This window comes from Populus alba, chromosome 6 (genome assembly GCF_005239225.2).
Source record: "Populus alba chromosome 6, ASM523922v2, whole genome shotgun sequence".
Lineage (NCBI taxonomy): Eukaryota > Viridiplantae > Streptophyta > Magnoliopsida > Malpighiales > Salicaceae > Populus > Populus alba.
In genome coordinates this window covers 17,664,453-17,686,850 of record NC_133289.1, presented here as the reverse complement: position 1 = coordinate 17,686,850, position 22,398 = coordinate 17,664,453, and the positions used below count along the sequence as shown (strand labels likewise).

Sequence of the window (22,398 nt, the reverse complement as noted above, 5' to 3'; positions counted from 1 at the left end):
CAATTTTTTGGTTTTTTTGCTCACCCCTATTAAAAACCATAAGAAAACATTGGAAATTTTAAACTAGAGGTTAGAAGTGAAACTTTGACAATTTTTAAAGGATAAAAATATTGTTTACCTAATTTTGAAAGTATTAGTAATAAAAATAGAAGACATTATTAACTAACGTTTTACTGTACTCACATTGTTCATTATCTTATATTAAATTGTTCACCCCATTGTTTATATCTAAAATTTCCTTTTAGATTTATGAGTTTTTTTTATACTTCAATTTTTAAAACTTTATTTATTCATATTTCAGTTCTTCTAATTTATATTTTCATGATTTCATGTGTTGACTTTATTTTGCATTGTTATCTCGAATATGCCATATGACAGAGTGTTACTAAATTACACTAAATATTGATATTATCAAAACAATTATGAGGTTAAATTATAAAAATAATATTAAACGAAAGACTTGATATTAAAAAAAAAAAACCTTTTTTTTCCTATTCAAATGGTGTGACATTTTACACTTTAATCCCTGCAATTTATTACTTTTATATTTCAATTATAAAACTTTATTATTTCTTATTTTCAATCCATAGTTTCTGAGGAAAGAAAAAACAAATTATTAAAAAAGGGAATGAAGAGAGAAAACTCTTAAGTAACCAAATTTCATCCACCAATAACTCTGAATTTGATGCTTATAAAATCTTCTTAAAGAGAAAAAACTCCATAAAGATGGTATATTTAATCACGTGGGAAAAAAATATACCAAAGTTTTAATTTTTTTTATTTGATTTGATTTTGAATTTTTTATGTCAATTAAAATATGTTTTGTGGTTTTAAATGAGGTTTTAGAGGTTTGTAGGATTTGTTTTTTTATATATTTTTAGATAAAAAAATGTTAAAACTTATGTGTTTGGATTAAAAAACTCACAGTTTGATTTTTCAACAATCTCTTATTATTGAAAATTGTTGTAGAGAGATAACTTGTTAATCACCATCTTTGAAAAAAAAATTATGGCTTGGGTTCAAAAGTCTAAGTGTGTAGGCCTAAGCTTCATTTTATTATAACTTCTATTTTTTCTTCTTTTTATATCTAAATAAAATCCTATTTAGATAAATAATTATAATACATTTAAAAAATTATTCAATCATCTCATGCTTTTTAAATAAGATTTGATCTATTTTTTTTAATATAATACTTATTATAATTATATATGAAACTAAAATTCACAAGTTTTTAAACAAATTACACATGAATATTCAATGAGGATAATATATATTTTTTATATTATTTTCTAGAATTAATTATTCTTTCATTTTTTATATGGTCACTAAAAAAATAATTGAAACATTGTATCCTATTTCTTGATTTAAAACTGCTTTACAGATTATGATAAGGTTTTATTTGAAAATCCATGTTTTTCATTAAAAGAAATAAATGAGTAATGAAAAGGGAGTTTAGGCTAAAAAAAATTATTTTTTCCTACTGAATTTAAATCATTTGAGTTCTTAAATTTTTGTTTTAATTACTTTAGGTTTGTATTCAAATAATCATCTTGTTAATAAAAAAAATATGGTTTTGTCAAAATAAAAAATAAACAAACAAGAAAAAATAATTTTAATAGAAGAAATTTTTTTTCTAGAATTTAAATCATTAAAAATTTTATAAATATTTATTTTAATTATCACACGAGAAATACAATTTTTCTCTATGAGGTTTTAATTCTTTTAATGTCCCTTGTAAGTTTCAATCAAGTCGACTCAATTGTACTTTTTTAGGTTGTCAAATAAAAATAAAAATATTTAAATTAATTTGATAAAATCAAATCTTTTACTCCAATTAAAAGGTTCAAATGATACAATATCGTATGTCATTTTTATTCAAAAAAATATAAAATAAAAATAATTACCTTTTTAAAATCTTTAAACTAAGAAGCCAAATGTTCAAAGGAAATCAACTTTTAAAACTTAATTTTTTAATGGAACCAACTAATACGGATACTCGGCTACGATGAGCTCTTATATATATATATATATAGTAAAGATCTCCATAGTTTAAACTTTATCTTTGCATAAATTTTTTAATTTGATATTTATTTTATTATTTTTATGATTTGTGTGTATATATTTTTAAATGTAAATGATGTACATGGTATCATTTAGATGTTTTTTTAGTTAAAATTAGAAGATTTTATCTCGTAAATTATTTACAAAAGGATTTATTTGATAAGATTTTAAAGCTTTAGGGAATAAATTTTTTTATTAATTAATTCACTATTAAAACTTTAAGGGAGTGTTAAAGAACCATCTCAACCTAAAAGCTTAGGCTGTTAGGTGAGGTCCCAAGATATGATTTATATTATTCTCTAACACACCCTTTCAAGTGAAAGCCCTTTGGGCTTGAAACTTGCATAGACCCACATTACCTTGTGCTTAATTTTTATCAAATAAATGAGGATGGTGAAATTTGAACTCGTGACCACTTGGTTATAAGGCTCTGATACCATGTTAAAGAACCATCTCAACCTAAAAGTTTAAGCTGTTAGGTGAGGTCCCAAGATATGATTTATATTCTTCTCTAACAAGGAGATATTGATATAATGGACACCTTAGAGGAAAAAAACCAGAATTGCCTTAAATCTCAAGAAGAGCATATATTGAAATTAACCCTTCATAAATCACTAGCTCTAAGATTTGAAATTTATTTTCTTTAATATATATCCATGATATTGATTTTGTACCGAGACAAAAATCGACAACAAGTTTTGAAACAAAAAAGTTTTCAAAGCCAGTCAGTAGTTTGTTAAGTGTTGTTTGGTATCCTTGTGTTCTTGATTTTTCAAAAACCTTAAACCTAAAACTTTTAATAGCACCAAGCACCCTCTCACATTATCAGCATATGTTTTGAGAATGAAATTGGGTTCGAGAGTCAGGAAATGAGCATGGATTGGGGAGTATGGCTCAACGCACTCGAGATTCAATCTTGGACCAAATCCGAGGTGTCTAGCTTTCAGTCAAGACTATTACTTAGGTGATTAGGGTTTATACCAATATTTGGTTCAAGATGTCTAGGGTGTAGATTGGTACTTGGTTTAGAATGGTAATACCATAAGTAATTATTTAAAAATATATTTTTTAAAAAATCTATTTAACAAAACTAGAAAAATAGTAATACTCAATAATACTAAAAAAAATAAAAAATAGTAACAAATAAATAAGCTAACTAAAAAATATTTTCACCTAACCTAGAAAACATATTCCAAAACCCATAATCTAGCAACAAATAAATTATTTTAATTGAAATTGAACAACATAATTGAAACAAATCCAACAAAATTGATCTCATATGAAAAAATATCTTACAACAACATTCATACAATTGTTATGAAAAATAAAATAAAAAGAAAAATACAATGCAAACAAAAACACAAAAAAGAGAAGAAAAAATAAAAATCTTACCTTAATTTAATTATGAGTGAAGCTGAGAAGATAAAAGAAAAAATAAATTCATAAAGTATGTTAATTAAAAAAAAAAACTGAGAAGAGAAAAGAAGATGAGAGGAGAAGAGATACTTGTAAGTTGAAGAGAAGATAAGATACGAGAAGGAGTTAAGGAGAGAAGAGAAAAAAAATAAGAAAAAGGGACATTGGTGTTTTGTACACAAGAGGGGGAGAAGAAGAAGAAGAAGAAGAAGAAGAAGAGCATCTGTTATGAAATAAGAGATTTTAGTCTTTTTATTAGGAAATTTTACTTATGTTTTTACCGATGAATAATTAAATATTAATATTCTTAACCATTCCGTCGATGATTTTGTTGATATTATTTAATTTAAATTTTCAATTTAATTGAAAATTTTTAGAAACCCTCTAAATATTACTGATGACTTTTCAATCAATCAATGATTCCATTTGTAATATTTAATTAAAATTTTTAATTTAATTAAAAATTTTCAAAAACCTCCCAAATTCATTGATGACTTTTTAATCTGTTGGTGATTTTGTCTGTAATATTTAATTTAAATTTTTAATTTGATAATTTTTTTTCAAAAATCCCCCTAATATCACCAATAAATTTTCAGTTCGTCGTTGATTCTGTTTGTAAAGAATAGTAATTAATAATGCAATTGAGAAATGAACAATATTAGAGCTCTCTGAAAAAAAAAACCCGATAAAATTAATCTATCGGTGAGTCTGTATGTAATTGACAACATAAATAATGCAATTGAGAAGCGAACAATTCCAAAGCTCTTTGGAATATATCGATATAATTTATCTATTGGTGATACCCTCTATAATTAACACAATGAACATTGTTAGAGAGAAGGGAACAATTTACCAATAGTATTTAATACTGTCGATAATGCTATTTGTATAAATGACATGTCATCGTATTTTTTTTAATTTCTTTTTTTTTTCACTGTAATTCTCTTGATATATACTGAGAGAATAGTTTCATCGATGTTTAGCGACGGATATAATAACAAATATTCTGTTGGTAAAATTTACTGTAAACTACTGACAAAAATAGTATATCAATATTTTTGTTTGTATTCATCAATTTTCTAGTAGTGATTGTTAAGTGGACCTTTGTTAATGTCTGCATGAGTTGTATGTGAGGTGTAATATATTAGACTGATTCTAGTATCTGCAATTAGTCCTAGAAATCTGCCAGTGATCGACAACCCTGTATAGGAATATTTAGTTTAGGAATATTTAGTTTGTTTCCTTAGAATAGTTTGTTTCCTTTTCTATAGGACGTAACTATGTATATATAAATGGCCTCCTCACGCTGAGAAGAATACAACGAATAATTCCCATTCAAATACCCTGTCTAACATGGTATCAGAGCAACAAATTTGATACTGTTTTCTTTCTTTCTTTCTTTCTTTTCTTTTCTTTTCTTGTATTTCTAAAGGTTGAATATCACCAACGTAAATCTATTGTGTGTCTAATGGCTATCACTACAGACGAATCAATCGAATCCATCCCCACACCAGCACCACAGATCATTGTCCATCAGGACAACTCTGCGTTTCCTGTTGGTATTACACTAGATGAGACCAACTACTCATTATGGTCCCAACTAATGGAGATGCGTATTGGAGCTCGGAACAAAGCTGGTTATCTCACTGGAGAAACGAAGAAACCAACACTAGGAGATTCAAATCTTGGAACGTGGATCACTGAAAATCACAAAGTCAAAAGCTGGCTTATTGACTCAATGAGTCCTTATTTGATGCAGCGTTTTATTCGTCTCCCCACAACCAAGGACATATGGGAGGCTGTATAAACATTCTACGATGGATATGATGAAACCTGCATTTTCGAATTAAATCAAAGGTCTTTTCATACCATGCAAAATGGACGATCATTATCAACCTACTATAATGAACTTGTTGCCATTTTCCAAGAAATTGATCACAGGACTATCTCTCAAGAAGGAACGGTTGAAGGGGTGGTCCAACTGCACTCTGTAATGGCTCGACTTCGAGTTCATATTTTTCTAAGTGGACTTGATTCAGAATTTGATCAGGTCCGTGGCGAAATCTTACGAAAAGACCCAAAACTTGATTTGGAAAGTTCATATGCGTATGTCAGGAGAGAATACCAACAAAAGCAAACAATGGGAGGCTCTCGTCACATCTCTAAAAGCTCGGCTATGTTGACTAATCCCCACCGACAAGGACCATTTTTGGGCTCTTCCAAGACTCGTAACAATCAACCACCTGGTAAATCTAGCGGATTTATATGTTCTTATTGTGGTGAAACAGGTCATTCTAAACAACGATGCTATGAAATTATTGGCTATCCTGAATGGTGGGACTTCATAAAGAAACCTCGAAAAAAGTTTGCAGGAAAAGCTATGGTGACCTCAACCCAGATTGATCAATCACCACTAACAACAAATGTTGCTCAGCCAGGATATGTTAGTAAGGCTTCTATATCCTCTACAACTTCTAAGAATAACACTTGGATTATTGATACAGGTGCATCTGATCATATGACTAAGGACTCAAATCAATTACAATCTTTGTTCCCTTCTTCTAAGTCTGTTATCTCCACCGCAAATGGTAGTACCTCTCCCATTAGTGGAGAAGGATCTGTCACATTGTCTAATACTCTCACTTTAGATACAATCCTTGTTGTTCCATCCCTAGCATATAATCTACTATCCGTTGGCCAAATCACTTCCACCCTCAATTGCACTGTAACCTTTTGGCCTTTGTTTTGTGTTTTTCAGGACATTCTGACTCGGAAGATTCTTGGTTATGGTGTTAGACAAGGCAATCTCTACTACCTGGAGTTGACAGAAAATGAAGGGATGAGATTCAGTTGGGCAAATCAAACCAGTAGCAAAGAAACAGTACAAGAAACCATATGGTTGTGGCATCGAAGACTAGGACACCTCTCTTTTGGTTATCTGAGGAAACTAAAACCACATTTTTTTTCTTCTGTGAACGATTCCACATTCCAGTGTGATACTTGTGACTTAGCTAAGAGCCATCGTATTCCATATTTACCAAGTTTGAATAAAAGTTCTATCCCGTTTGCGGTCATTCACTCTGATGTCTGGGGTCCTACAAAAATCCCTTCTTTGTCACATTTATTGATGAATGTACTAGAATAACATGGGTGTCTTTGCTTACCAACAAGAGTGATGTTTATCAAGCATTTCAAGAATTTCATAAGATGGTTCGCACCCAATACCAAACACAGATACGTGTTCTACAGTCTGATAATGGTACAGAATATGTCAATACAAGCTTTACCAAATTTCTGAGGCATCTTGGTATCCATCATCAAACCTCTTGCACCTATACCCCGCAGCAAAATGGATTAGCAGAAAGAAAAAATCGATAGTTGCTGGAAGTGGTTCGTGCCTCTCTTTTTGGCATGAATATGCCCTGGTTTTATTGGAGAGAGGCTGTGAAATCTGCTGCTTATATCATTAATCGCACCCCTTCTAGTGTCATAGCCTTTCAGACCCATCAGCAAAAAATGCACTCCTTTTTTTCCCTTCCTCACTTTCCAAATCTTGAACCACGGGTCTTTGGCTGTACTATCTTTGTTCACATTCCAAAGAACCTGAGAACTAAACTTGATCCATGTGCTAAACGATGTGTGTTTGTTGGATATTCTGAATTTCAAAAAGGATATAGGTGCTATGATCCTCACACCAAAAAACTTCATGTCACTTTGGATGCCTCATTTCGTGAAACAGAACCTTATTACTCTGGGCATATCTCTGCCCCTTCTCTTCAGGGGGAGACTAATACTGAAGAGAATGGTTTACAAAGTGGTACAAGAGGAAATGAATTTATAGAATTAGAAGAAGCAAACACATGGCTTGAGACAGGTGGTCAGCAAGTTTTTGAGAATATCCCTGAAAATGATAATGATGTGTTGGAGATACTGGAAAGGCCCGTTGATGCACCTGATATGACAGAATCATCAATACCTTCAGAGTTACCTATGTCTACACCATCTCCTGAAGAATCAACCCATAATGTTCCTCCTCAGGTAACTTCTAATCCCAGTATTGATGAGTCTAATGAAATACGTGATTCTGATAGATGTATTACTCCCAAGTATTCACAAAGATCAAACAAGGGAGTTCCCAAGAAACAATATGAACCTGATCCGAAAGCTAAGATCAAATACCCCATTAGCAACCATGTGTCTTCCCATAGATTGTCTAGATTGTATGCATTTACTGTTAACCAACTATCCATTGTGTCTATTCCTAGTAATGTGCAGGATGCATTAGCTGATCCAAAATGGAAAAAGGCAATGAATGAGGAAATGGAGGCCCTACAGAAAAATGCTACGTGGGAACTTGCCCTGTTACCAAAGGGAAAGAGAACAATTGGATGCAAATGGGTGTTCATGGTGAAACTGAAGGCAGATGGCAATATTGATAGGTATACAGCAAAATTAGTTGCAAAAGGATATACACAAAAGTTTGGTTTGGATTACCAAGAAACTTTTGCACCAGTAGCCAAGATCAACACAATTCGCATCCTTATATCCATAGCAGCTAATCGGGATTGGCCTCTACAATAATTTAACGTAAAGAATGCATTTCTCAATGGAGATTTAAAGGAAGAGATTTACATGGACTTACCACCTGGAGTTTATTATAGTTCCTCACGTAGACCTGAAGTCTGTAGATTAAAAAGGTCACTATACGGGTTAAAACAGTCACCAAGAGCTTGGTTTTTCTTCTACAATGAAGGCATTTGGATATAAACAAAGCAACTCAGACCACACTTTGTTTATCAAACACAAAGAAGGGAAGGTAATAGCTTTAATCGTGTATGTTGATGATATGGTTGTGACAGGAGATGACTCATGTGAAATAAAAGCATTACAAGAGTATTTGGCTACTAAATTCGAGATGAAAGATCTCAGACAACTCAAATACTTTTTGGGAATTGAGGTTGCTAGATCAAAACGTGGAATCTTCCTTTCACAACGGAAATATGTGTTAGATCTTTTAACTGAAACTGGAATGCTTACTTGTAGACCAGCAGAAACACCTATAGAGATGAATCATAAGCTTGGAATCTTTCCAGATCAAACTCCAACAGACAGAGGTCGCTATCAAAGGTTAGTTGGAAGGTTAATATATTTGTCACACATAAGACCAGATTTAGCTTATGCCGTGAGTGTGGTAAGCCAATTCATGCATGCACCAAGTGAGGAACATATGAATGCAGTATATCGGATCTTACGATACTTGAAAAATGCTCCAGGAAAAGGATTGTTGTTCTCAAAACATGATGGTTCAAATATTGAGGGTTACACAGACTCTGATTGGGCAGGGGATCAAACTGATAGGAGATCCACATCGGGGTACTTTACTTTTGTTGAGGGTAACCTTGTAACCTGGCGAAGCAAGAAACAAAAGGTTGTGGCAAGATCGAGTGCAGAAGCTGAGTTTCGTGGCATGTCTCATGGTATTTGTGAACTGTTATGGATCAGAGGCGTATTAAAGGAGCTGGGAATTGAATATAACCAGGCTATGACTCTTCATTGTGACAATAAAGCAGCCATTGAAATTGCACAAAATCTTGTACAACACGATCACACCAAACACGTTGAAGTTGATCAACATTTCATCAAGGAGAAGCTTGATCACAAGATCATACAGTTTTCATTTGTTCATTCTGAAAGTCAATTAGCCGATATACTCATAAAAGCAGTTGCAGGAAGAGTGTTTCATGGTATAACCGACAAGTTGGAGCATAGATAGTTGAGCATGATAGATATCTATGCTCCAACTTGAGGGGGAGTGTCTGCATGAGCTGTATGTGAGGTGTAATATATTAGACTGATTCTAGTATCTGCAATTAGTCCTAGAAATCTGCCAGTGATCGACAACCCTGTATAGGAATATTTAGTTTAGGAATATTTAGTTTGTTTCCTTAGAATAGTTTGTTTCCTTTTCTACAGGACGTAACTATGTATATATATATGGCCTCCTCACGCTGAGAAGAATACAACGAATAATTCCCATTCAAATACCCTATCTAACAGTTAAGGACGTTCCCAAGTAATTCTTGATAAGAAAAAAATAATCATGAAACTCAAAATAAACATTGTTATTTTTACAAAATTGATGAAGAGACAAGAGGTTTTTTGTAATGTCAGGAACCGGAAGAGGTTTTTGCAAAACAAAGGATTTAGAAGCACTTGTTAAAATGAAAGAACTAGTTTTAGTAATTCGTAGTCCTGCACCATTACCAACTTGAATGTGTTGTGTTCCATCATAATCATCATGCTCATGCCTGAGGTTGAGATTGGTTAAGTCATTGGTAATTAGATGATGTGTTGCACTGGTGACTGGATGCCACACAGTGTCTGCAGGTGAATTCTTTCCTACTGTCATACCTGGAATATTGTTATAAGATGGTTGATTGGTGTCACAGACATCAGACCTAGAGTAGCAAGTCTTGGCAGTGTGGCCTAATTTATCACAAAGCTGACAGTAGATGGGATCCCTGTTGAATTGACCTCGAGCATTGGTGTTAGAGTAACAAGTACGGTGATAACCACACCCTCGTCCTCGAAAGTTTCCACGACTGCGAGTCTGAAAAGAATTGTGTTGACGAGTAGAAAAATTTGCAGAATTATTGCTAATAAAGGATGCAATATTGTTGGCAATGATTCTAGACTCAGTAATTAACATTAATGAGTATAGTTCCTCTAAAGTAATAAAATCCTGTCAGGCAGTGACAATGGTGACCAAGGAGTCGTAATCATGTCCAAGTCCAGCAAGAAGATAAGTGATTGTATCATCAGATGATATATGCTGGCTAGTTCATCAGAAATCTTTCTGATGTTGAAGAAAAAGTCAGTGTAGGCTAATTGAGAACCTTTGCGGAGAGTGAAGAGTTGAGAGCTAAGAGCATGAGTAACACGAGCTTTAGACTGCGAGGCAAAGTTTTTTTTTTCCAACGCTTGCGAGACATCATATAAGGTTTGATGAGAAGCAATTTGAGCTACAATAAGCTCGTGGACATTATGGCACTCAGTACCAAGGCATCCTGACAAATCCAATGAGAGTATGCAAGATTTAGACAAAAAAGGTAGTGGTATTGATGTTTATCCACTGTATGTTTTTGTATTGTTTACAGAATGTTTATAAAGTAAAAGGGTGCACAACAAGTGCTAAGATTTATGCAAGCATTGATTTGATCTGGGAATGAATCATCCCCTGAACAGTCTCCTAAGCAATTAGCTTTAGCTAAACATTAGGAGTTAGGAGTTAGTGATTGTGTAATCTTCTGCAATCCTTTTGTCCTTAGCTAGACATGGGCAACCTTTTGGCATGCTTCCGGCACCGTACCTCGGTCACCACAGCCTCCTAGAAATGGTTCCCTCTCAAGACACCACTGAGGGTCTGCTGCATGCATTTTGAAAGGAAAGACATGCACGCTTATCTAAATTAGTCTCTGCATAGAAAATTTTAATTAGCAATCAAATAGTAATTGACTATTCAGAGTTATTGTTAACATATACAACCTTCTTTGAACAAACAAGTACTAATTAACAGCTTTGTAAACTGATTTACCTTGAGTATGATTGAAGAGGCATAACCCAAGAAATGAACATAAAGATGTGTGGCTTCACGGAAAGATGAGTGATAATAATAATAATAATAATAATAATAATATTTTTTGAGAATGAAGAAAAGAATTGGTTGCCAATCAATGTTGGTTTTCTTCATTAGATGTTCGAATTTAAATCTTTCCTCCATGAAACAAGGTATGCATATTTATACTTTCATCTAATAAAATATGAAGAAAGTTGTGTGGTGATGACAACTAACAACTCAAAATTACCAATAACTTATATTGGTATATAAGACGACAATTACATTTTATTATAACTTTAATTAGGTGCATCTTCAAAATGTTTATCACGTCCTAAATATGAAGAAAAATTTGTTGTTTATAACACAATTAATATCAACATGTTACTATGTCTTGTTTGGTTCTCAAGATGTTAAAATATATCAGAATTGTGATTGTGACCATAATCTTGATCATGATGGAAAACCAAATCAACAATAAAATTTTTATTCTATTGGTCCTTGAAAAGAGGAGCTAGGCTCCATTACAAGTTCAAAGTTCAAAAATATTTTGCTTCCATACAAAGAAAAAGATAGTGAACAAGATGAAGAAGAACTTAATTACTGATTTTTATGACTTATTATATAAGCCTGAGGAGTTTGCAGCTTCTATCACAAGGTCTTGTGTATATAATGAAGTTGTCTCACCAGATTATATAGTAGAAAGTAATAATGAGTCTGAAAAAGATAATTTTGAAGCTTTAGTTTCTATAAAGAAATGATCAAACAATATACAAGAATAAAAGTTGAATGTAAAGCTAAACAATCATCTATAAAGATAGATGTTGTTCTAGCTGAAAATTTTGTTCAAAAGAATTATCCTCATAGAAGGAAAAGTTTATGCTATTAGAGACTTTCAATGCTCCGTTTTTTAACAAGAAAAAAAATTATGTGCAAAAAAAATGTTGAAGTCAAGAAAAGTCTAAAAAACATTTAATGACTAATAATGTTAAGGGTAATATCTTTTTAAAAAAGCTTCCAGGCCTATATGATATCACTATTGTTGAAGAGGCAAAATTGATAGATTCAATACATTGAAGATAAGTTACTAGAGATTGAAGACTTACAAGTCCAAAAGTCACGTTCAATGGGAAAAGCTACAAATCTAGTTAAAGGTGTGGAAACACGAAAATGGTTTGGAAGAATACAACTGATATTGAGCACAATGATAAAATTACTTTTTTCAATGTAAGAAAAATCAATTTTCGATAATGATGAAATAAGAATAACATCAAAACTATCGAGGCAAGATGCTATGAAGAGAAGAAAAAAAATGAAAGAATAATGACAATTGATATTAAGGAGGAGTATTAGAACTCCATATCAGTTAGGAGTTGTGGTTTAAAGGATTTAGAGTTTGTAGTCTAGAATATTAAGACTATTAGAGAGTTTTAATGTAGTTAGAAGATAGTTGGTTGACTAGTTTTCTTCGTAGTTGGATAAAAATAAAAGTCTTAACTTAGTAGGACTTGTAAGGTTAAATTAAACAACCTTAAACACTTAGAATTATATTAAAAAATAAGAAGAGAAAACAATATATAGCTGTTATGTTTTTCTTAAAACAAAACCAACGTGAGATTTTTTCAATAGAGGGTGACGACCACTAAGTAGAAAGTGAGTGATTGTGCATCTAATTAGAAGTTAGAACTTGAATTAAGCTGGCTTCAAAAATGTGAGGAAATGTCGTTTCTTGTGTTTTGAGCTGTGCTCTATTTTCAGGCTCGAATTTTCTATATGTACAAACTGAACAATTTTCTATGAGCAGTTGGAGATCAACCGTAGCTACCCAAATGATTATCACATTAATAAAATCCCAAACAACTTCAAATGAGAAGCAGTTGGAATGAAGCTATTCTTGATTATCATAATAGAAATAAAATTTTGATCTGCAAAAGCCTGAAAGCCTGTCCATGCCCTCCTGCTCTCCCTTCCTCTCACCTAAATGCAGCAAAGGAGGTTCTGGAATAATTAAAGAAACACACAGGAGGGAAGAAAGAAGCAGCGTTGATGCTTGCCCTACTTCACTAAAAACTCTGTACACTGAAGCTTGAAATTTGACCAGTCTTGGCTTGTCTAAACACTCCTATTCCTGAAAAAACAACAAAAAAAGAAAAAAAAAATTCAATAAAGAAGGTATCGATTCGCAAAGTTATTTGCAACTTGCAAGGTAAACGTAATCAGCTAGAATCTATGTCATGGTGGGATGACATATGATCAGGAAGCAGTTAACAATAATTAATTATAGATTCTGATTTGAGAATACGTGAAAATTTATCGTCATGAACTCTACGCTCGTCATCTCCATGTGCTTGTATGATCTCAAAGAGATTCATCATTAAGATTTTCCGTTGTGTACGTACTTGAGTGTACCTGCTTGCTAGCTGGGTTAATGTAGGAGAAACCTCAAATTAATTAACCCCCAGCCCAAATCTCCCTTTCGTCCCAAAATAAAAATGTTTATCAATGGAGTGCCTAATGTTTCAAATACTTCTCGATAAAGTCCCTCTACCTATCCATGCACGTTGATGTATTTTTCGTTTACTTTGCACATGTAATGCATCAAAATGTCACCGTTTTGAAGCAGATTTGATAAGTAAGATGGAATGAATGATCTTCTTGAGGTATTTTTCTTTTGGATGAAATTGAGAGTTTTTATTTATTTATTTATTTGCTAAGTATGAAACTGAGAGTTGAACAGTACATGAGTGATAAGTTGAGGCTTCGTCGTTGATGGTATTACGTCTGACTGACTGTCATTTCCTTTTAATTTTCTACGGACATTGGTATTTTTACATAAATTTAGTAAAAAATCTCTTAAATATATGTGAGTGGATGTAAAGTAAACGATATTGTCTTTTTTTAAGTATATGGTTAACCTAGCTACAACTACTTTTTAATACCAAAATATAGAATTACAGAGCATATGGTTGTTTTAGACTTGCAAGGCTGATGGCGTCTGAGGCACCTTCGATGAATTTCAAGAGTGGACAACGCATAATTAAGCATTCAAGCATCCAAGGCATCAGCAGCAGCTATGAAATTCAGTGTGCTGGATAATGACGATGACATGGCATTGGGAGTTGCTGAATTGGCTATCTGCTAAGAAATCATTACCAAAGTTATTTAAGTTCGAAATCTTTGAAGTCATTACTGTGTGGTCTTTCTATACGTTTGTTTTGGGATAATATTTTCTATCACATTGGGCTCCACATTGATATGCTGTGTTCAGCATCTTAAAACATCTCAAGCTTTATAATGTAGAGAGCAGTTACATCAAAGTGATAGCTAGAACAGCAACAGAGGGGAGCCCAAGAGGGATTGACCTAGTCCACGGCTAAGTTTTGCAAAATAATCAATGTATATAGTGACCTCAAATAATCTGAGATCGTGATGTGGCTTGTAACCACACATATGCAATCGCACGAGATATTACTAATATCATTTAGTGGTTAAAGAACTTAACTATCAAATTCATGACTCATAGTACGTAGAACATGAAATATGCACTGCTTACTTTTTGACTTTTAAGATGATAAGAAGTTTGGAAAATAACACATTTGTTTTCTACTAAAAATTATAAAAAATATAGACAGCTTATGTGATATGTGATAATATTTCAAAAATTAATATGTTCAAGAATGAAGATATTTAGTGTTTGGATAGTGGATAATCAAATATTCAGGTCAATATTCTCTTTTTTGGAACTTAAAAAATAGATGTTTGGTGGTAAAAAAACATAATACATCTAAAATGGTCCTTTTTAAAGGGATTTAAGAACCATCAAATGATAAAGTCAATGACATTTTAGTAAGGGATTGCAATAAATGAAAGAATAAACTTTAAATTCCCAGAACAAGTGATTGTTCTTGTTTTTGTATGATAAATGCTTTGAATTAAAATATAAATATTTAGAGAATATAAATGCAGATACTTATTTAACTTTAAGGAAAAAAATTAAACACAAGGAATATATTGAGGATTTGATACGTGAGACTTATATTGTTGAAGATATCTTAACATTTATACTGTACTATTTTGAGCCTCATTTGAGAATAAGAATCAATCTGGTTCCAAGACATGATGGTGGGGAATTGCCTTCAAATGTGAGTTTGTTAATATTTTTCCATCCTGAATGACCTTTATAAAAAAAATACAGTAAGAGAAAAATATTTAACAAAAATCAAATTTAGATATACACATAGTTATGTGTTATTTAATTATGATAAATTGAGATATTTTATTATGTAAGTACAATATTAACGTGTTATTTTTAAATAATATTTTCTTATACTCTCATAATTTGATGATTGAATAATTTCTCATATACAACATTGTTAATTGTTACTATCTCAAGATTCACATATGATTAAATCTCAAATTTTTGAATTACAAGATGAACAATTTGCCACATGGTTCAAAACACATGTAAGCAATACTTAATAATTCTTAACTCTCATAATACTTAATTTCAGTACAACATTTTCTTTAATTGTTAATGGTTTTAATCTTGTACCAATTTTATCAAAAAGGAGGGAATGCTAATGGTAGTTAGAATTTACTATGTTTGTGTCTTGAAAAAATGGTCAAGTGTTATAACATTATTTTGTCAAGAGGTATGTCTTTCATATTAAAGAGTATGGTTAAGGTAGAAAGATCTATAATAGTGGAGTTTGTGTTAAGATATCAACTTCTAATGATTTTGAAGTTTATTATTATAGCAGGTTGGAAGAAGGGATTTTATTGCAATATTATAGCTAGCATAATAGAGTTTTTTAATTCAAATTCTATACCACCAATAGAAAATCAAAGTAGATCCTCACCATGTTTTGATTAAAATTAATACAAAGGCTAGACTTTGTAATGCCAATTATATCTTTGTTTTTACCAAGAAATGCCAACAAGTTTATTACATATATACTCCTTCCTTTAGAAAGGACAATTCTATGGTTGATTAGTCATTTGTTGTGAAAACCAAGCCCAGGGGTCATTTCCAAGTTATTTAGAACAAGGTTGTAAAAAATATTTTTTGACAAGACACGAAAAACACAATGTAAACTCGGATAATAAAAACATAAAGTTATAAGTAAATTTTCTTAACTAATTATATTTTGACAGTTCTAGCCAATAAATTAAATTACATTAAAATATGATAAAAAGAGTCAATAACATTATAATCAATGAGTGATCTAAATAAAATAAGAGAGATATACAGTATGAATCAAGAAATTAATGACATGGAGAAATAAAATGTCTCAAAACAAAACTTTCCAATATAGAGGGGAATCACTGTATGGTAGGAAGTACACAATATATAACCTGATGACAACTTGGTTGTTCCCATCACAACAAGTCCTCAAGGACCCCTTTTGAGTTACAAGATAATGAGCATAAACTAGTAATCAGCTAACATAAGTCCAATAATAAAATAAACCCCTAAACAATGTCTAATACGCTAGAACAAACCCAAATTTAAAATAATTATTCAACATTAAATATATAGATAAAATAAGATAATAAAAACAAAGTCTTTATGTTAAAATTCCTCTATGTTTTCTTTTAACTTGATGAGTTAATTAGTTCATATCGAGTTGTTTTGTCTATCAACTTAGAAGAAAATTCAATTTCTCATGTAGATGAGGATATTTTTGCAGATGTCGATGTTGAGGAGTTAATTGATATATTGAGAATCAATGGACATACATAAGTCGATAAAGATGATGAGATCGATGAATTTCAGTTTAATGAAGAAGATTATGATGGACATGATGATGATGATGATGAAGACAATTCTAATTTAAAAGATTTTGAACTGATTTTATATGTAAAACATCAATTTGTAATGAAATTGACTTTAATTTTCAAATGTTCTTGCTTTACAGTGAACTATTGTTAACACAATTGGAAAATTTATTATTATATTATTGAATAGAATTGGTGTCACTTTGTTGTGATTTTATTGTATTTATAGGTTGATATATTTTGAATAAAAAAACATTGTGGGGAAATTTATTATTTTATACCGATAAAAATACTGACAGAATGTAAAATACCAATAGAATTATCAATGGACTAAGTCCCTTGAAGAGTTCCAGAGAGTTAGAAAAAATCACAAGAATTTGCCATTGAAAATTATTGATAGAATTACCGACATACAAAGTCCTTCAAAAAGTTCTAGAAAGTTGGAAAAAAATCACAAGACTTTACCACTAAAAATTATAGATGAAATTATTGATAGACTAAATCCCTCGTAGAGTTCTAGAGAGTTAAAAAAAAAAATTACAGGACTTTGCCATTGAAAATTACATATCACTGATGAAACTACCGATGGAAAGAAATTTCATCAGAGAATTTTTTTTTTTTGGGTTTGGAATTTTGTTGGGTGCTCTAAAAAAAATTTTAGTGTTAATTCCAATGGAATTACCGATGAACATTAAAAATTAAAAATTATTTAATTATTTGTTGGTAATTATGTCAGTAAAACACCTCATTAATAAAAAAAACTAGAATCTCTAATTAAAAAAAATAAAGAAAACACTCGTCTTCTTCTTGTCTTTTCTCTATTGTGAACTTTTTGAGATTGTTTTTTAGTGAGATCATTTTCTTTTTTAAAAAAATATTGTTTGTTAACCTTTCATTTTGATTCTATATATATATATATATATATATATATATATATATATATATATATATATATTACCAACTTCTTCGACCAAGTTGAAGTTTTGAAGCACTTGGTGCTTGAACGCGATCCAAGATCAATAGAGTTTTTTTTTTTTTTGTTGAAACCCACGTGCAGAATAAGGACCGTCAAAAAGAGGTGCAATGATTTATTTTAAGTTGTATTTCAACTGATTCCTCTTTCATTGATAGTTGAGTATAGAGGTTCAAGGTAAGTTTGACTTTAACAATTTTTTTAAGTTATTTTTTTTATTCGCTCACTTGTGTTTTTAAGAAACATATAACACTTTATTGTATAAGAGATACAAGAACTATCCTTTAACCAATCTGAAACTTGATCTAAAATTATAGTTGAAGGTTAGATCTATTGGTAGACTCGATATAAATCAAGTTTACAATATCTTCAACACTACTATCGTGGATATGCAAGCAGGCTATAATGTATTGATTGTTGTGGCCTCACAATTAGTATCGAGCCAACAATCTCTGGCATCTAGATAATTGTACGAAAACAAGTTTAAGCTCAAACAACCCAACTTAGGTTTAAAATGGCTGAACTGAGGGATAATGTGAATGTTCTCAAGCATTTATTGGCAACCCTCATTAGTACATGTGGTCAACATTGTTGCCCTCCTAGTTTTGGTGAAGATCCGCCTTTTTCTTTAGCTTATGTCCATTATATAAATTATATTCAATAATATTTTTAGAATTAATAATAAAAAATTGGTTTATTTTATTTTAATTACTTTTTTGAATTTTATTTTTAAAAATATTAAATACAATAGTGAAAAAATTATCAATGGAATTTGAATCATGACGGAATGATCGACAAACTAAGTTTCTCATAGAGTTAGAAAAAATTTACAGAATTTGCCACTAGTAGATGTTATTTTCCAATGGTTTAATTATGTTGATAATATGCGGTAGATGATATTTTCTAATGGTTTAATTATGTTGGTAATATGCATATATTTACTGATGGACTTACCAATGGTTTATTTTGTCAATAATATACCATAATCATTGATGGATTTACCAATAGAATTAGTAGTAAATTTATTTTTGTTTGGTACATTATTTTTATCTATAAATCCATTGGTAATTATGTTACAAACAAATTGACTAAAAAAATAGAAATCATTGATGATATAATTTTTTATAATATTTTTCTATTTATGATTTTGTTGATAAATTTATTTTCGATTGAAACTGATAAAATATTTTATTGGTGATATACAATATAATATACTGTAGTGTATCTATTCAAGCTGTACATAACAATTATTGTTTCAAGAGTCAACTAATACATTATGAGCGAAAATGAGGTTTTATCTTGAGGCTGCACCACTCAAGAAATTAAACCCATTAATGATAAATGCTTCGCACAATCATGTTTGATCACGAATTATAATTCCAAGAAATGCTCGCTTGATAGAGCTTGTGGAGCTTTTAACCTATTAGTTGAGTATATAAAATAATGTTATCATAAATAAAATTATCATTTATGGAGTAATGAGACTTGAATCTAAATTTCATTTTTTTCCTCTTGATTTCTTTATTTAAAACCAAATATATCAAATTATTATTTTCCCACACAGATAAAAGGGAAAAAAAAACATAAATTGGTAGAATTATACCTTAATTACAAAACTATATTTAGCACATCAATTACATGACTCTTAGTCTTGACACTTAAAAAAAATTAAGTATATGCTTCAACTGTTAAGATTAGGGATATGCACAAGAAAATGTCGTATTCAAACTTTGAGGAGTGAGGATTTGGAATAGGAAAAGAATTCCCAATCCATTGCATTTCACGTTCAAAAGAAAAAAAAAAAGAAAAAGAAAAGTCAAGGAGGTGGTTTGGAAGGTAGGGCCTTCACCCAAATTTCAAGAATACTATCCTTTTCCAAGCTTGAGAGGATAACTTTAAGTAAGTAGAGGATGGAAATTATGTCCATAGAGATCCGACATGTATAGAAACACCAAAATTTTAAAAATAAAAGGAAATTTTAAAGCAATTCAATGATAGATTAACAAACCACACTTCCACCACTGCAACCTTGAAGGTGGCAAGCATTATCATATTTCAAGCGGCCAGGAATTGCACAGATCTCCCCTTTCCCCTTCTCTATATCATGTAAAACTCTCTATGCTCCCACCATGTCAAAAAGGAAAAAAAGAGGACAAGATCAAAAGATAAAGAACCTAAAAAGATAAAATCCTTGCACCCCATTATGACCAGTATGTACTTTCCTCACCACACCAATGTTCTAACATAGAAGAATGGGAAAGCGAAAGAAAAATTAAACAAAAAAAACCCTCACATTCACATGCTTCTAGCCATCATTTCCTGGAATCTCCTGTAGGACTCCTGCTTCTCCAATATAAACTTTTCATGGCAGCTTGCAATGAACAAATCCGCTAGCCGATTGATATCCTTCTCAGTGCCACCAGACTCCTCACCATCAACTTTCTCTTCTAGCCAGTGAAGGTACCCTGAAAGCTGAGACTCGGTGTTGTCCTCATACTGCTCATTTGTGATTATTGAGTTCAACGTAGAGTCATAATAGAAATGGGAAGCAGAGAATCCATCAAGAACTGGTTCTGACACTGGCAACACATGTGAGGAGCACCAGTTATAGTGCAACCTAAATGAACCAAGGAATATCTTGCTACTCCTGTTCTTCCTTTTAGAGTTCTTTGTAGGGAAAATGAAGTGTGTAGGTTGGTTTTCTTTAAGAATCTCAACGAGAATGGACTTTGCTTTGGATAGAGCTCGAATGATGCGGCACACGTGTGAGATGATAAGGGTGTGAATTAGGGTTTTGATCTTCATGGAGCTTAAGGTAGAAGATGGTGACTTTGTAGAGAAAACTTGAAGAGGGTGCAAGGTTTTTAGGAAGGACGGGGTGCTCACCATTTGTTCTCTAGCTAGGTCTTTAAGTTTGGTGGGGTTAGTTTCTTGGGCATTGTTCAATGGGATTTATAAGGAGTCTTGATTACCTATTTGCCACTATACTTTAATCATATTTAAGGGAATACCACCCACTTCGTAGATTGTGCAGGTATTTCTCCATTTTCCTCTTTCTTGGGCATGCAATTTGCAAGGACTTGAAATCTCGTAGCCATCTCAAGTTTCTATGTTGCGTGACCCGCTTACATCTTTTGAAATTTTGTGGCACTTTTCTGATATGGATCAGTGTATCCAGGTCATGTTCATAGCAGAATTAGAGTGATAAAGCAAGTGATCTGATCCATGCCTCCTCAAGCTAATAAGGTCACGATACAGTGCAATTTTTTAATTGGAGTAAGCAACTCGAGAACGGCGACTAAGGCTTAATCTTCGCTGAAATTACCAGCCCAAGAAAATAATATAATGTGAGATATGCTCCTCTAGGTTAAACCATCAACTGCTCGAGCACTATGTACATATTTTGATATGGAACTGACGCAAGTGTTGTATTTTTTCTTCTTTTTTTTCTTATGATAACGTAGGTGTTGTAATTCTTTAACAAATCCTAATTTGTATTCATACAGAAGAGTTCGAGTAGGTTAATTTGGACGACCCTGAAACCTGGAAACCTTCACCTGAGTTCCTCTGAAACCAAGAAATTAGGGATATATTTAATTATACAGTGAGGGTTAGGGTAATGTTCCAGATGTTGAAATATTTTGGTATCATTGATAAACTTTATAAGTTTGGATTAGATATCAATTAGTCGAGTTTAATTCAACCGAATTATCAAATTTGTTAATAATAATCTACTAAATTGATTTTAGCATCCACTTACTAATTTAAAGACATTGAATTTAAATCTCTTTTTTATAATAATAATTATATATATATATATAAAAAGGTTTTAGGATGCTTGTCATATTCAATCCTTTCTCATCTTGAACCATCTAGAGTTTCCTTGTATCCATCACTAAACAAAAAATTTATTGCAGATTGTTTTTGCCTCACTCATACAAAATTTTCATGCCAAATCAAATGTCAATAAATGGATAGACTAACATACAAAAAGCTAAGTTCAACCAACTCCCAGCCTCTCTCTCTCTCTCTCTCTCTCTCTCTCTCTCTCTATATATATATATATATATATATATATATATATATAGAGAGAGAGAGAGAGAGAGAGAATTTTGCATTATACCGACATATTATTCCTTTGTTATTTAAATATTTATTCTACTTGCACAACTTTTACTGATGGTTAAAATTATTGTCGGTGATTTCTTTTTTGTTTATCATTTCAACGGTAACTATATTACCGATGGATTTATAGATGAAAAAAAATTTAAAGTTCATCAAAAAAAAAATTTATCAGGATCATTCCATCAGTATTTTCATTGATGAAGACGGAATATCACCAATGAAAAAGACTATTTGTAATTTCATTAGTGATTTATCTTTATATTACTGATAGAATTAACCCATCAATGATTAAATAGTGTTAGTGGCATTTCCAATAATTCTTTTTCAACTCTCTTAAATATACCGACGAACTTATTTTGTCGGTAGCCCATTAGTAAGTTGTTTATATATATATATATATTAAAGAAAATCTAATAAACAAAGTAGAAAG

The 22,398-nt window shown here is 31.4% G+C and overlaps 1 protein-coding gene across 1 annotated transcript; it reads right to left on the bottom strand.

Annotated features, from left to right (window-relative positions):
* Positions 1-19,800: 19,800 nt before the first annotated feature.
* LOC118043760 (uncharacterized) lies at positions 19,801-20,791 on the bottom strand. The gene has a single exon (XM_035051830.2). It carries the CDS (start codon positions 20,730-20,732, stop codon positions 20,139-20,141), a length of 594 nt encoding a protein of 197 aa, XP_034907721.1. The 5' UTR covers positions 20,733-20,791; the 3' UTR covers positions 19,801-20,138.
* Between the last annotated feature and the right edge of the window lie 1,607 nt (positions 20,792-22,398).